The 16,604-nt window shown below is 47.0% G+C and overlaps 1 protein-coding gene across 1 annotated transcript in view; it reads left to right on the top strand.

Moving 5' to 3' along the window:
• The window catches only part of XRN2 (5'-3' exoribonuclease 2), a 112,919-nt gene extending 96,862 nt beyond the window's left edge, over positions 1–16,057 (top strand). Inside the window, exons 28-30 of the mRNA XM_015406211.1 lie at positions 3,835–3,904; positions 11,566–11,710; positions 15,276–16,057. Of these exons, the coding sequence (XP_015261697.1) occupies positions 3,835–3,904; positions 11,566–11,710; positions 15,276–15,332 (272 nt within the window). The 3' untranslated portion in view covers positions 15,333–16,057. The remainder of the gene's footprint in view (positions 1–3,834; positions 3,905–11,565; positions 11,711–15,275) is intronic.
• Positions 16,058–16,604: the final 547 nt, after the last annotated feature.

Below are 16,604 nucleotides of genomic sequence, written 5' to 3'. Positions count from 1 at the left end.
TGTGTCTTGTTCTTGCATTGGAGAGTTCAGTTTATAACCTAGGACTTGCTTGTCCTCAGTGTCTCAGAAATTAGATCAATCTGATACCATATATATGATTTGGAAAATATTTGAACACCTTGTCTTAAAATATTTTATTCATCATGTTAAAATAAAACGTTCCATAATCATTTTTTTTTCCTTTTCTTTTCTTTTTTCAATTTTTCCAATTTTTCGGAAAAAAACAAAAAGGCTTCAGGAAAAAAGGCCTTCACATCTCTAGACAAGGGGAAGTTACGGGTGCCATGGCAGGCTCTTTCCTCCACCTGTGGCAACCCCACTGACATAGAGGCAACAGCACCAGGCTGTACCCTCAGAGCAAGTTATTAAAGCATGCTGGGGGAAGTTGGAATATGACTAGCTAATGTAATTATTTATATGTCCATGCAAGTTTTCTTTGCGTAACTATCAGTTGTCTCCAAGCTCGCACAAAACAAAGGGGTAGGTTTCCGTGCATAGGAGGGTCAGCCGTCACAGACGAATTTTCTTTTACTGGTTTTGTTTGGCAAGCAGCAGCTCAGTTCAGATATCCTAGCCCACCGTGACGTGTAGTAGAAAGCCAATTTGGTGTAGCGGTTAAGTGCATGGACTCTAATCTGGGAGAACTGGGAGATCCCCCACTCCTCCTCCACATGCAGCTGCTGGAGTGACCTTGGGTCACTTACAAGTCCTTTCAGAGCTGTTCTCTCGAGTAGTTGTCTGAGAGCTCTCTCAGCCCCACCTACCATACAAGGTGTCTGTTGTGGGGAGAGGAAGGGGAGGAGATTGTGAACTGTGAAGGGTGGGGTATAAATCTAATCTCCTCCTCCTCCTCATCATCATCATCATCATTGTTTAGACACAAAACTCTGCTTTGAACTTGAAACTTAACAAAGCATGTCAGCCTTTTGTATTGGGTCCTCTTAGCACCCCCACGTCTTTGGCACGGTGGACCCTGGAGGCCTCCTGATTGACAAAACCACAGCTGCAGCCATTCAGATATGATGCCGAACCAGAGTTAGAACAAACCCTGGTTTCTGATTCGGTGGTGTGAGGGAGCACTGCAAATCCTGGTTGGTCAGTTTGGACATAATGGCAACCACGCAACCCCTGTGGTCTCCGTAGCCACCGTTGGGGTGACGTTTGAATTGAACCTAGAAAATGACGCACTTTCATTTCTTACCAAAGGATACAAAATACTATAACAGCGTGTGTGTGTGTGTGTATTAATACAGAAACAAAAAAAAAATACTTAAGTAATTACAGGTGCCTTCCTGAAGGGAGCTTTTATCAAGAGACCTGGCTAATCTACAACAGTTTATTCTTAATCTAGTGCTTGAGTTAGACAAGTTGGATCAATTCACGGGGCCCCTTTTGGCCGGAGGTGGGACAGTGACCGCAAGAAGGCTTTCGTGCCATTTTCTCTTCGTTCCTAGGTTGTGCTACAAGCTGCTTTTCATATCTAATATATAAAATCCAGGAGCATTTTTTTAAAAAAGGAGCAAGGGGGGGTGCTTGCACAGGATGTCGCCATTCATCCAGAGTAAACCAAATCCTCACTGCCCCTCCCCCTCTCTTGTAATCTCTAGCTGTCTGCTTTTTGTTTTCCTTTCTCTTTGCAAAACGCTTGATCCCTTTTCTGTTTTTCTCGAGAAACGGTTGATCCTCTTCATGTGGGTGGGATGGGAGCAATGGGGGGGAGGGCGAGGACCCTGAGTGGGCCATAGGGCCAGAGCCCCCTAACCTTCCTGTGCAAATGTAGCACCCCCCCTGCACTGACGGTCTCCAGTAGAAAGGAGTTATGTGAATCGGCGTCTCATTGAGAAGTCTGCTGTGCCCCCTTTCTGGCATATTCACTGATAGTTTTCCAGCCCTGTGGCAGAGCAAGTGTCAAGATGATTCTAATAATCCTAGCATGGATTTATTTCTTTTTAAACAGAGACCTTTTGGGGGGTGGCATCTTTGAATTCCGGAGACTGGATTGCCAGTGTAGTCGCGGTCGCTTTCCCCAGTAGAAGAGACGTGTGGTTGGAATTTCGTTGGTTGTCGTAGCTCTGTCTCAACAGTTTTAAGGAGACTGAAGCGTAATTCTTCAGGCTGATTCTATCCCCTGTGAGAGATTGGCTCCTTTTCCTAGTGGGAATAGGCATGCACCCACCCACCCCCAATTCTCTTTTATCACTAAGGAACTGAGTAGCCCGAGGTGCCTTGCCTTACTCTCTGAAGGGTTCTTGATCAAAGGACATTCCAAGCCGGAATTGCCCAAGTGTTTCACCAGGAAAGTAACGTCCCGGTCGCACCAGGCCTGCCTGCCTGCCTGCCTGCCTGCCTGCCTGCCTGCCTGCCTGCCTGCACTATACATGGATTCCTCTCAAGTGCCACAGTAAAGAGGTTTCTGTTCAGGTCCAAACACTAAAACTGAAAGCCGTCCCGTCTGTTTCCAGGCACTGAAGCGGCTCTCAGGTTTCTTTCCTGTCATTCTTCTTCTTTTTTTTTTAATGCTGCAGTTGACAAAAGGCCATGTAAATTATTGCGAGGCCCTGGCGTCCTTGAATATTAGCAATTTAACAGGGGGCCTTACCATCGGATCGCGGTGTTATCCATTAGACAACTCCTGAAACCAGCTATTATAATTAGGTTGCACTTAAACACCATTGAAAGCAATCAAAGATGTCACTGAAACTGAAGCTTTTGATTGATAATGCGGTTTAAGTGTTTTGAACTGGCCGGGGAGCTATTGATTAGATATTTCTTTCATTCTGTGTACCGGTCCATTTATTTAGGAGCACAGCAGCTGTTTAATTGTGCTGCTTGTTAAACTGATGTTGTTGTTGCTGCTGCATCTTTGTGGTATGTTGTACTTTTGTATTAAGCAAACCTTAAGTGGGTGGTCTTTCAGTTGCCCCAGACAGCTGGTAGTACCTGGTGTCTTCAGCTACAGGCGCAGGATATTTTTGTCCCGCAATCGTAGAGTCTTCTACCGTGGATTACTTAGATTTATAGCCTGGGTTTGCACAAAGATCTGGGGCAAAACCGAGAGAACCCCAAGCCCCCCAAAACAAAATAAGTGTTCGTCTAAATTAAAACTTAATGGGGAAAAAAATCTTACCTTTTGCAATTTAACTCCTAGCTTTTGCACAAGTCCAAAAGCCACTCCCAGTCTCTCCCCTGAGACAGTGCTGGGGGCGGGGATTGTTTCAAGAGCAATAACTTTGAAGTTTCAACCCTGATTACCAGTCCAGGGACAAAAATACCATCTTATTGTTATTTAGGCCTGAAGTGTTAACCTGTAAGTTTAATCAGCTGATACTTCAATTAAGTAGTAAGGGGAAATGTTGATGAGGCTGTGAGTTGTGATCATTGTTTGTGCGTTAGTCTTTTGTTTTGGTGTGTTACTATAAGAGGAATCAAAAGAAATAATTAAAATGTCCTTTTTGTCTACCTCTGTGTTAGTTTTCATTTATCAAATTGAAAGTTATGTCTGGTTATTTCAGTGCCTCGGAAGGAATCTGAGGTTTTCATAATGTGCTATTCTATTTAATTGAACAGTTTAAAAGCATGTGACTAATTGAGGTACAACAATGACCCCCCCCCCCGACGTGCCAAAGTGGAATTGCCATATGAGGGACAGCAAAACTGTATTTCCTCAAAGATTTGCAAAATACACATTCTGAGTTTATGGTCTTAGATTTGTTTTAGTGTTAAGAACATTTCCCAGCATATAGATTTTTTAAAAAAACTTACCTGTTTTAAAATACATGTATCAGCCTATTTTAATCTGTTATATTTTGTTTGTTTGTTACTTCTGATTGACAGACATTAGACCCCAAGACTCCTGGCAGGGGCCCACACCTTTGTTCCAGCAGCCACCGCAGAGATATGACAGGTACAGTAAAGAGTTCTTGCTCTTGGTCATGAATTTCTTTTGCTCAGTTAAAAAATACACATCTCTCTCAGAGACTGTTTAAAGTTTACATGCTGCAGGTTTACACTGTTGTCATAAATATGCATCATCTTCCTAGAGATGTATTTTTGGTTTGTTTGTTTTTTAAAAAAAGAACACCATTTCCCCATTAATAACCCAGCTTCAGAATAAACTTTGCCACCTGATGCTCGTCCTTGTGGCATTTTTTCATTCTTTGGCCTGTGACTCATTGAAGCTTTTGGGGTACTATGAATTTCAACACAGAGAGCTTAAAACTGCATTAGGTTTTGGACAGGCTAAACAAATTTCTTTTTAGGAAAGTCGTAGAGCTTAATGAGGCATAACTAATGGTGGTCCACTTTTATCCGGGCTGTGCTGGAACCAGGGCATTAGTACAGACCCGCCATTGATTCTTGCTACAAACCTCTTGAAGCCCTAATCAGCTTCTTTGGTACAGCTTTTTCAGGCTTGACAAGTCTATTGTTGGGCTGTGTCACTGTAGGTCAGTAGTTATTAGTTGCCACTGAAAACAGTTTCTTTAACTACTTAAGACTGAACTGAATTAAATGCAGGAGGGACTCAGGGGAGGATTAAGGAATCTGCGGTCCAATAAGTGCCATGGAACAGAAAGAATGTGACATGGTTTGATAATGAGGGATGTTTGATATATATGTCCCTTCATCGATAAGCTGCTGTACGCCCTTAAACCTGATACACTTTGCAAACTCCAAGCTGTCTCCGAATTATTCTGTTACATCTGCAATGCAGAGGAAGGCTGCACATGTGAAATGATTGCTGAGCGCATGTTTTCTGCGCATTGTTTCGCTCTGTGCTAAAAGAGAACAACTGTGAGCAAAATATTGAACCACGTTTCTCCAGTAATGACTTCTGGCTCTTACCTCAATCCGTCAGTTCCCTTTTAATTTTTTTTTCTATGCCAGATCACTCCTCCGCATTGTTATATTCTAAGCACTGCACTTTCCCTTTAGACAGCTCTGAAGGGGGTTAAAGAATAGTGTGGTGGCTTTGTCTATAACTTGTTGCATTGTCTGCTGCTAGTGTAAACCTAAAGAATATTTGTGTCGATTTTATTTAATATAGGTCAGCTCTCTTTTATTGTGATGATCAAGCATATACACTGATGTGGCCTCATGGATTTTCGCTTTCACTCTATTAAGACCGGATCATAAAGTGTTTGGGGTTTTGGGGGGGGGGGCGCAGTGGCAATAGTTTGCCATTGAGAGCCATGCAAGGAATAGGGAAACACAAAGAAAAAGATAGGAAAGTTTACTTACTATTCCTGAAAGATTTCACCAGAAGAAGCCATCCTCCCACTCCTGCCCATTTGATTCCTGCAGGCGGTTGCCATAAAGGAGGAGGAGTCTCATAGCCCAGGGGCAGGTGTTTGCCTGCAGAAGCACCCAGGTTTAATCCTGGGTATCTCCAACAAAAGCATCAAGGGCCTGGTCACATGGGCAGGAAAATGCGGGGGGGAGGAGCGTGGCTGTTTGCTCCAGAGCAAAATAACGCGCGGCTGCGCAATCAGACGTCCCGTAGAGGTCCCATCGAGGTCCTGTGGTTAGGGGGGAGGTGCCGATCACAGGACAATCCTGTGGCGCAGAAAAGAAGCGGCCTCTCTAGCAAAAGGCTCCGTGGGTTTAACCCCTTCCAGGGCTGCAGAAGAATGCAAACTGTGTCCTCCGTCCGGTCCCCTCCAGGAGGAGCTTCAGCCGGGCCGCCCTCCCGCCACGCCCACCATGCAACTCCCCCTCTGCCACCCGGTGCAGAGAGTTCCTCTCGAGCAGGCCGAGCCAGGAGGGGGGCGGGGTACGGAAAAGGGGAGGGGGCTGAAGTATGCGCATGCGCCATTGGGTGCTTGTGCGCATCCCATGGAGACTTGGGGGGGAACCCTTTTTGTGAGGGGACATGGGCGGGCGCCGGATGCCACGACCTACCACCGGAAACGCGATCAGGCGCCCGCCCTTGCCCCGCGGTTTCCGGAAACGATTATTTTGGAGGTACTAGTTTTTCACCCCGCATCTTCGGCGGGAAGCCTCAGGGTCGCCACGGGAGCTCTACGCTTCCCAGATGTGGCGCTGTGATCGCACCCGGAAAATCTGCCTATCTTCCGTCTCTGTAGCGCGGCTCATGCTCCGCGTGACCGCAGCCAATGATGGGCAAATGTTTGACAGTACTTTTCTCTGCCTGAGATGAGCTGTTGCTAGCCAGAGAAGGTGGCCCTGAGCTTAAAGGGAGGAATGGTCTGATCCTGTGCGAAGTACATTCACACAAAGGGGGTGTGGCACGTGTGCTTCTTGTGTTGGTTCTCCGTCTGGTCCAGTTTAAGAGAGCATGGTGTGGGGTGTTTGGGGAGCGTCTGGGAGACCCACTTTGCCACTGGATCCCCACTCTCCTTCACAGGGTTGCTGTGGGGATAAAATTGAAGAGAAGGAAATACTTTGGGGTCCCTGTTAGGGAGAAAGGGGAAGTATAAATGGCTAGCAAGTTGAGGAGGACATGGCATCTCTCCCGGCAAGAGTTAAGGGTGCTGGGCCTATCCTGAGTATCTGGCTTTATCATAGATCCTGCCTACCTGTGACGACGTTGGATTTATGGCAATATATGCTGCTCTCTCCCACCCCTAGACTACTGTCCGGAAGACAAAGAATCCCTAGTATCATCGATCATAGAATCAGGCGGTGTTCAGCCATCGCGAGAAACTGTGCATTTTAAACCATCCTCTGTTGCATAAACCTTATTTAGTCTTCTAAATGTACATAATGACCCCGCTGGGTTGTGCTTATTTAATTAATTTGGTAAGAATACTTACATTCTGCCGTTTTGTCAATCCATGGGGGAAAACAGCACCCATTTGTAAAGGCCAGTCTGCCACATGCCTCCTTTTCCGTCTCCAAGCAGAATCCCCGGATGCTGTCCTGAACACTCTTGCATTGCCAGGAGTAAGTGGAAGGCAAACCGGGAGCAGCTGCTGCTTCCTCCTTGCTAAGGATTACCAGTCTGTCCGTCCCCCCAATCTCTCTAGATGCTTCACTAAATTCCTGAACTTTTTTTACACTGAAACAACATGGCTCTTTTACAGCCACTTGGGTCCTGCTTGGTCTGGAAATTGACAGAGTAGAAACATTTAAAATGCATTTATCTGTGCCCCCCCCCTGCCATTTCACCACATTCAGGAACGATAAAAGCACCTGTTTCCTCAAGGTCTCTTGTCCCACTGCCTTTTACATTTCTTCCCCTGCAGAGGCCACAGACTTGGTATGGCTTTGGTTCAGGTGGGGTCGCCGTGTCGGTCTGAAGCAACAGAACAAAGTTTGAGTCCAGTTGGGCACCTTTAATACAAACAAAGTTTAATTCTGGGTATCAGCTTTTGTGTCCATGCACCCTTCTTCAGAAGCTTCAGAACCCAGAAGTGTGCATACACATAAAGGTTTATACTCAGAATTAAACTTTGTCGGTCTCAACAGCGCCCCTGGATTCGAACTTTGTTTTGGTATTGCTTAGTCGGGCATCAGTTGTGTGTGTGTGTGTGTGTGTGAGGGAAGGGGCGTGGCTTCCATGGGAGAGCATCATCAAAAGCAGAATGCAACTGGTGCAGCAAATATTTCTGCCGTCCTCTGCATCTATCTCTGTATACAAGAGGCAAAGCAGGGGTAGTGCTAACCGGCAAACAAGGGCTTCTGCATTCAAACTGCAGTTAATAAGCCAGGTACAAACTACCGGTATAACTTTAATTCCAACCAGTGCTCCGTCTAAGCTGTGGAGTCTTGTGAGCAAAAATTCTACCCTGTGAGCTCCTGGCATTAAAACTGTGAGCGAGTGATTTGGCTACTGCATCAATCAGTTTGCTCTGGAGCCCTCCTTCCTGAGCTGAGACAAAAATGTGTGAGCTGGAGGCTAAAAAACGGTGAGCTATCTCACACTAGAGGGAACACTTCCATCTCAAGCAGAGTTACACCCTTCTAAGCCCTTGGACCTCAATGAATGTTGGAATCATGTCACTGTTTAGAATGGCACTATTATAAGCTTAGAACTCACCACTAAACCACGGTTTGGGCTGCTTGAATCCACACCACACTAAACTGGAATCTATATATCTAATAGCCAAATTGCCTCCTCCGTCGGATATCTAAATCCGCACATTGGGGGCACTTGGGGGACAGAGAGATTTTCCAGCACACTTGGGACAGTTCCCAGGTGTGCAGAAAAATCTAAAAACTTGGAAAAAGCATATGGGGGATAGTTAAATCCCCCCAAAGTAAAAGAGCATTCCCTGCACATGCGCAGAGAATGTCCTGGCAACCGTCTCACCCTCGCCACCACTGGGGGGGGAGGCAGAAGGCTTGGCGGGACACCACTGGGGGGGGAGGCTTGGCAGGCCGCCGTCACTGCTGGGGGAGGGGGGAGCGCCTGGTGGGGGACGGAGAAGGTTTGGCGCACCCGGTGGCTTGAAGCCACATGGGCCTTGATGTTGGTCCCGGAGGTGGGGGAGAAGGCTCACCTGCGGCTGCTTCCTCCTCCTCCACGTGGAGATCCCCCCTGGTGTGTATCGCGGGTCCCCCTTCTTGTGTAATTGAACTGTATGATAGGCTGTGATTTATGCAGTCTTAAGCTGTTACTTGTAGTTAGGGGAGTACACAGTATTTTTTTCCCACTCTTTAACTAACTTTGTCAGTGTGTTAAATTAATATATTTGCTTGAAAAGCCACAGCTGTTCGACAGTAATGTGATTCCTATTCTTAAAGCTCCATTTCAGTTTCCTTGCTAAACCGCTTTTGAAAGATGAACTTTTTCATGGTGTAATGTTCAGCCTACTAATACTAGATGCTGTGGTCACAGACCCTCCTCACATTCGTGCTGCTTGAATGCCCCAGAGGGAGCTGGCTGGTTGCTCTTGGAAACAGAATGTGTAACTAGATTGACTTTTTGGTGGGATCTAGCAAGCTAGAGTCCATATAGTCAAAGTTAAGGTATTCCCAGTAGTACTGTATGGCTGCGAGAATTGGACTATAAGGAAGGCCGAGCGCCGAAGAATAGATGCTTTCGAATGATGGTGCTGGAGAAGACTCTTGAGAGTCCCTTGGACTGCAAGGAGATCAGATCAGTCAATCCTAAAAGAAATCCACCCTGACTGTTCCCTGGAAGGCCAGATAATTAAACTGAAGCTCAAATACTTTGGCCACCCAATGAGAAGGGAGCACTCGCTGGAGAAGAAGACCCTGATCCTGGGAAAGACTGAAGGTCAAAGAAGACGGGGATGGCAAAGGACGAGATGGTTGGACAGTGCTATCAGTGCAACGAACATGAAATTGAACAAAGTCCGGGGAACGGTAGAGGACAGGAGGGCCTGGTGTGATGTGGTCCGTGGGGTCATGAAGAGTCGGACTCGACTGTGCTACTGAACAACCAACAAGCAAGCTAGTTGGCAGGAAACCATTATTGTTGTTGTTGTTGTTGTTGTTGTCTTTACTGTTTTTGCAACTGGAGTCATCAACAGCAAGCAGGAAACCATTTAAGGTTTGGTCAGTCAAGACCCAGGCAACTCCACAGATTGTGGCTCTTGCAGTAGATTCAGATGGGTGCTCTATGTGGTAGTGACTTGTATGAGAGGGTGGGGGATGCCCCATTTCCCCAGAGGCGAAGTAGAGCCCCACTTTTCACCTGCGAGGGCGTCACTGGGAAACGGGGGAAGGTTGGGGCTGCACTGCGTGTTAGCCAGAGCTGTTGGAGGGCCACACCTGGAGCTGCCCCAGTGGAAGAGAGGGGGCCAAGCATGCCACTGTCCAAGAGGAATGTGGCCCAGTTGAACTTAAGTAAAGGTAAAGGTTTCCCTCACTCGAAAGCCAGTTGAATCTGACTCTAGGGGGCGGTGCTTATCTCCGTTTCCAAGCCGAAGAGCCAGAGCTGTCCGAAGACGTTTCCATGGTCATGTAGCTGGCATGACTAGATGCCGAGGCACACGGAATGCTGTTACCTTCCCACCAAAGCGGTGCCTATTTATCTACTTGCAATTTCGTGCTTTCAAACTGCTAGGTTGGCAGGAGCTGGAACTAGAGACGGGAGCTCACTCCATCACGCGGCACTCAGGTCTTGAACTGCCAAACTACCGGCCTTCCAGTCTGCAATTCAGCGTCTCAACCTCTGAACCACCGCGGCCCCCAGTTGAACTTAAAGGTAAAGGTAAAGGTTCCCTTGCTCGAAAGCCAGTCGAATCGGACTCTAGGGTTGCGGTGCTCATCTCCGTTTCCAAGCCGAAGAGCCAGCGCTGTCCGAAGACGTTTCCGTGGTCATGTGGCCGGCATGACTAAACACCAAGGCACACGGAACTTAGGCAGCTAAAAGTGCCCTGTTCTTTGGCAATTTAAAATGTGTGCTGAAGCACCAGCTGTTCGCTAGACGCAGGTCACCCGGAATGCAATTCATGTTGAAATGCAGACTGCTTTTTCCCAGGTGAGGGCAAGCCATAATCAGGGGAGGGTGATCAGGCGAGCCAACCAGCCAGCCAGCCATCTTCCATCCACTCTTCAGGATCTTGTACTGCTAATGAAGCAGCGTTCGTCTAATCAGAGCACGTTTTGTTTTTGTGTGTTAAGTGGATTTTGAATTTTATTATTAAGATTATCTCGCCTTCCAGGCAGCTCTGCTCCTGAGAGCTCGTGGTAGAACTGCCGCTTTTGTGCGTGTATTTTTATCCTACGGTGTGGCGGGCAGTCCACATACCTCTCTACCTGTTGCTTCCCATTGGCCATGTTAACCAAGACACTTGACAGTGGTTAACGCATTCCTTCTTCTTGATCATCCAGGATGGGCGTTTGGGGGCCACAATGGACGTTGCATTTGTGTTCCCATATAAACTGTACGCCAAATGTCAGTTGGTCTGTGCCAATTAGCGCTTACGTTGCTAGGTCACTGTGGTCAATTGAAAACAACTTCAATAGAGCTCGAGGAGGTTTCTCCTTGATCAGGCCTTTCTGACATGCTGAAGAGAATAATGGGCTGGAGGGAAGAAACAGCCCCTGAGCCCCCGGCCCTGGATTCAGGCTCCTCGGCAGTAGGAATTCATTTGCAACTTGCAATTAAGCGCAAAGAATGGGCTCCCCGAATTAGCCTGGACATCCCGTAAATAAAGCCTCGCCCCAGCACTTGTTTGCTCTTGAGATCACGCTCCGTCCTGCGGGCGGGATTGGTCTTACATCTATCCTCCGCGTCGCCGCAGAGAGGCAGCTGGAAAGCTGGGGACACCAAAGGGACGGCCTCTTTTTTTCAGGTGGTCTATTAAACCTGAATCTGAATCTGACAGTTTCCTTTAAAAAAAACAACAAAATCTCTGTGTTTGTTGCCAGTGAGCACCAGGGAGTGAAAGGGTGACGCAGAGGTTTTTGTCAGTGGGTTTTTGGTTTGTTTTTTTTTACAGGGCCTGTCATTAGGAAAGCACCTGTTTTGCTCCAGCGTGAACAATGAGCCACGGAGCAGAAAGAGGCTGAATCTTTGCGCAACTGAGTGGCGTGCTAGATAGACCCAAAGTGTGCCATGCCGTTTGAGTGTAGCCTTCATGATGGGGAACTGGGAATTCAGTGTCTGTGATTGGTCTGTTCTTTCCTTAGGAATTCCGGGGCCACTCCTCTTCTGGCTTGGAACCGCATGCCTCATTCCCAAGGCCCCCCGTACCAGCAGAACCAGTACCAAGGGCCAGGGGGGCCAATGAACTACCCACAAAGGCCCAGTGATCGGAGGGAACGGGGAAGACAGGTAACAAAGCACGGTGTGGCTTGGGGGAAGTTTTTTGTTTCTGTGGCCCCACCGGCAAGCTATAATCCTTTGTCCCACCCAACAGCAGGAACTCATTAGCATATTAGGCCACACCCCTGACAGTGCCACTCATTGGCATATGAGGCCACACCCCCATGTTACCAGAAGTCTGGTCATCCAGCCACACCCACCTTTTGCTTCTTATTCTGTTTACCTTGTTTGTGGTCAAAACCCAGGGCCTTTTTTTGTAGCAGGAACTCCTTTGCATGTTAGGCCACACGCCCCTAATGTAGCCAATCCTAATGAGTTCCTGCTGGGCGTGGCCAACTTGGGAGCCAGCCGGAACTCCGTTCCTGTGCGTTCCTGCCCAAAAATCGCCCTGGTCCTGCCACTCTGCACACATTGTAGCGTGTCAGCGGAAGGCATTCCTGCATCAGTGACGTGTGGCTACCCTTAGCTTTGTGCAGTGGATGGACACAGCCCAGTACGTGAAGAGAATTAAAACTTTAAATATGGTCATAATCCTGCAAACTGCTAGGATGTTCCATAGTTTATGAAACGTGTTGCTTCTGGCCAGGGGAAAGCAAGTGGAGGGTTAACTCTTCTGACACATGCAGAAGGTGTGTTACGTCCTCTTTTTAGTGAAGGGTGCAGATGCACACTGAAACGTTTGGGGCACGGCAAGTTTTTCAGAGGTCCCTAACCCAAAGAGAGTAAGTTGTAGCCTACTTGAATTGGCAGTACGTAAGATCACTTTGACTGATTTGTTCTGTTGATTTTAGTGGGTCTTATTTTCTTTGGCCAGTTACCAGTGTCTAGAACTAAGTGATTTCTGATTGTAAACACCTGCCCACCACTCCTAAACGCCCAAAGCACAGCCAGTCACCAACCACTGGAAGGACTGGTTCGGCTGCAGGACCCAGTCAGTGGCCTCTTTGCTGCTCTGGTGTCGTAGTGAAGTGCGCGGACTCTAATCTGGGAGAACCAGGTTTGCTTCCCCACTCCTCCACTTGCAGCTGCTGGGTGACCTTGGGCAAGCCATAGTTCTGTCAGAGCTGTTCTCTCAAGGGCAGTTCTGGAAAGAGCTCTCTCAGCCCCACTTACCTCACAGGGTCCCTGTTTTGGGAAGGGGAAGGAGTGAGCTGCTGTGAGACTCCGAGTGAAGTGCGGGGTATAAAGCCAATCTCTTCCTCTTCCTCCTCTTCTTCTTTCAGAAGTGATAACTTTGTGGCTGAGATCAGGGCCAAGAGCAGATGTCTGCCCTTCCCCCACAACAGGGCCTCTCCCTTTTCCGAGCCTGTTCTGCCTTTGCCTTTTCCACCTGGAATTTTTCATTGGTTCCGGCCCCATGCTGCTTCAGTTTATCCCCTGATTTCCGCATACATTTTTTTTTTTTTTTGCTATAGTTTTCATTTCAGTTTGGGTTTTTTTTTCTCCCCACGGGGGCAGGTTTCTGTCTCTTTTGAGACCATTTTCCCCCTGATGTTTTTCTGGAAGCCAATTTTGAGTCATCTTTTTCCTAGTGCGTGACATTTCTATCAGTTTTCTTTGTCCCACCCAACTCTAGCCCACTTTTCAATTATTGGACTGTCGTCATTGGTAAACCACTCCCTCTCCTGCCTACCCTGAAGACGAGTGAGTTCAGGTGCTTTTTGTAAAGGCCTTAAAATATCAATATATTGCTATAGTGTTGAAATAATAGTTCAAGCAGGCCCTCTGAATTCCCAGCTTTTGCCTCTAGCTCCTTGTCTCGCAGAGATATGCTTTTTCCCTTGTTTCCCTGCCGAAGAACAAGCTAGAGACTTACTTTCTTTAAAAAATTAAAGCTGGGAATTCAGAAAGCCTGCTTGAACTATCATTACAACACTACGGTCATTTAAAAAAAAAATGAGGGTGGGGGAGTGTTGCTACACCACTGATAACGACAGCACCCTCCCTTGAAAATCCTCATTATTTAAATTAATGTAACCCACATGACTCTGCAACTGAAGAAATGCTCAGGGAGGACAGACGCACCGAAGAGCCCTGCCCAAACCGATTCTGATGCTTTTGTGGATCGACTAAACACAGCCACCGTGAACTAGCATCAAAATATACTTTTAAAGAAATAACTATGTACGTGTCTGCAGGAACGGATCCACTTACCCCTTCCCGGTCCCGAGTTTACTCCTTGAATTCTGCAGTCCACGTAACAGAACCTTCTCTCCCGGGTGGCGCAAAAGTAATATTAAAATAAATTTACCAGTAACTCTGATTCCTCTGCTCAGTTCTAATGCTTCGTTTACCGCAGGTTGAATCCCCTGGATCCATTCCACTAATGGAGGCACCTTCCTCTGGCACAAAGCCATTAGCAGGATGGGTCTGCAGGATCCATTTTAGGTTTTCCTTTATAAGAGATCAAAAGAACATAAGAGACGCCACTGTTGGATCAGGCCAAAGGCCCATCCAGTCCAACACTCTGTGTCACACAGTGGCCAAAAACACCAGGGGCCCTCAGGAGGTCCACCAGTGGGGCCAGGACACTAGAAGCTTCCCATTGTTGCCCCACCAAGCACCGAAAATACAGAGCATCACTTGCCCCAGACTGAGAGTTCCTATCTATACCTTGTGGCCAACGTTCCCTCTAAGCTGTGCAGTCCTGTGAGCAAAAGTCCTACTTTGTGAGTTCCTGGCATTAAAGTTGTGAGCAAGCAATTTGGCTACTGCATCAATGAGTTTGCTCTGGAGCCATCTTTCCTGAGCTAAGACAAAAATCTGTGAGCCGGAGGCTACAAAACTGTGAGCTAGCTCACACTAACTCAGCTTAGAGGGAACACTGCTTGTGGCTAATAGCCACTGATGGACCTCTGCTCCATACATTTATCCAATTCCCTCTTGAAGCCATCCATGCTTGTAGCCACCACCACCTCCTGTGGCAGTGAATTCCATGTGTTAATCACTCTTTGGGTGAAGAAGGAATTCCTTTTATCCATTCTAACCCGACTTTTTGCATCTTCAGGGTCAAACTCTGTTTCTAAAGGGGGGGCACTTTGTTGTGGCTGAATCCATTCTCCTGCATACTCAGCACCCCTCTTGAAGATCTCTTCACACACTCTGTTTTTGGGTCTGCACCTAAAGTGCAAACCGTGACTATGGCAAAAACATTTGCGATCCTGTCTGTCTGTGGAAGCACTCCTCGTGAAATCACGATGCAGCCCCTGCTCAGACGCGCACTGAAGTTTGAAAGGAGATTATGAGTATTTCCCCATGGAGTAAAAGCTGAGTGGAAACTAATCTGAGGGTGGGGGTGTTTTCCGGGGGTGGGGGCTGTTGGTACTAAGTTCCAAGCACTTCAGAATCAGTCCATGAGCCAAGCAAAAGCGAAGCACAGTTAAGACTCGGTGGGAAAGTTGAGCAATTTGAAGTCCGTCCGTTTCAGTAGAAGAGTGACGCTTATTTGTAGCTGGGCTGGGCCTTCATTTGCATGTCCCATTTCGCTTGTTTACTTTCAGGCTGATTTCTGGTGCCTTTTTGGCAACGGCTCCGTGCAGGAATTAATACAGTAACGTGGTCATTGCTTTTGCAGGGTTACGGAAGACCTTACCCACTACCACCCTCCTCTGGAAGATACAACTGGAATTAGGCATCAGCTGTTTTCCACCATTCAAACAACCCCGTTTTTATTATCATCAGCTGTCGTCTGGGTAGTCTTCAGATGATACACTTCCTTTTTAAATTGGGTACATTTTTACTGATAACGTTTGATATGATGTGTATGTCGCTTTGAAACGGGACTGCCAAATGCAAGTGAACGGATACTCTTTGCTTGTGTCAAACGTCTAAAGAAGCAGGATCGCTGTTCTGTCTTGATGATGTAAGACTTTGAGACGATGACATTGTCAGCTTCATGCCAGGATATCCTTTAGGTTCCCTGAGGAAGATAGCTTTCAAAAGGGTGCATAGAAATAATGTTGTTGTTTTTTGTAATTGTGGAAGATACTTAGAAAGCACAACATTTTAAAAGACGTTTTTGTCTCTCTTGCTTCTCTAGCGCGTCACTCATGTGTTTGTCGAAAACCTGTCAAACCTTCCAAGTAAAGAGTTTCAGTTTTCACAACTTTTCGGTGTGGCTTTCCTTACGCAGCTTACTTTGTATTACGGACATAAAAATGATAAGTGATTTGGCAGGATCCGGGTCAAATGACATAAAAATTGGTTTCAAAACCAATGTGAGTTTCATTCACAGCATACTTCTAATGATTCCTAGCTCAAACAAACATTCTGTATGTGTGTAAAAGAAATCTTAAAATCTTGTTTTTGAGACATTTCAGTTCTAAGCTCCAAATAAACAACTCACTAACTTTACTAACCCTGAAACACTAACTCGCCTAATTTAATGATTGGGTTCTTAGATTGTGTGTGCCCAGTTTTTACATAACACATGAAGGGGGTCTTACGTAGCTGATTGCCTGTGTGCGTGTGTGTGTGTGCACACAGCTGTGTTCTGGGGAAAGCTAGGCAGGAAGGGAAGTTAGTAGCAAGAAACTCCTGCTGGCAGAGTAGTGCAAAGGGGTGTAGGCACAGTGTGCCTCCGGTTGGCTTGGTAGGGTGTCACCTAGATGTACCCAGCACTTTCAGACAGCTGTACAGATGTGTAGGCACAAAATGCACCTTTGCAAGCGTCTGTTGTGTTATGAGCAAACTGATCGTCTGAAGCCCCTTTACATGCTGGGGAGCCAGCACAATGGGAGTGTGCTGACACAGAGGGACCCTTCAGACGTTACAGTTCACGCATACTGAGAGGCCGGCAATTGTGCGTGGATTCTGGAGGAGAAAATGTAAGTTACCAGGCAGAAAGTTAAAGGCCAGGAAGGAAAGGTAGTGTTCTCAGAAGTGCCGCCAGTTCCACAGACAG

Source organism: Gekko japonicus, unplaced genomic scaffold (genome assembly GCF_001447785.1).
Source record: "Gekko japonicus isolate JY-2015 unplaced genomic scaffold, Gekko_japonicus_V1.1 scaffold1209, whole genome shotgun sequence".
Lineage (NCBI taxonomy): Eukaryota > Metazoa > Chordata > Lepidosauria > Squamata > Gekkonidae > Gekko > Gekko japonicus.
This window is presented reverse-complemented; position numbering and strand designations above follow the sequence as displayed.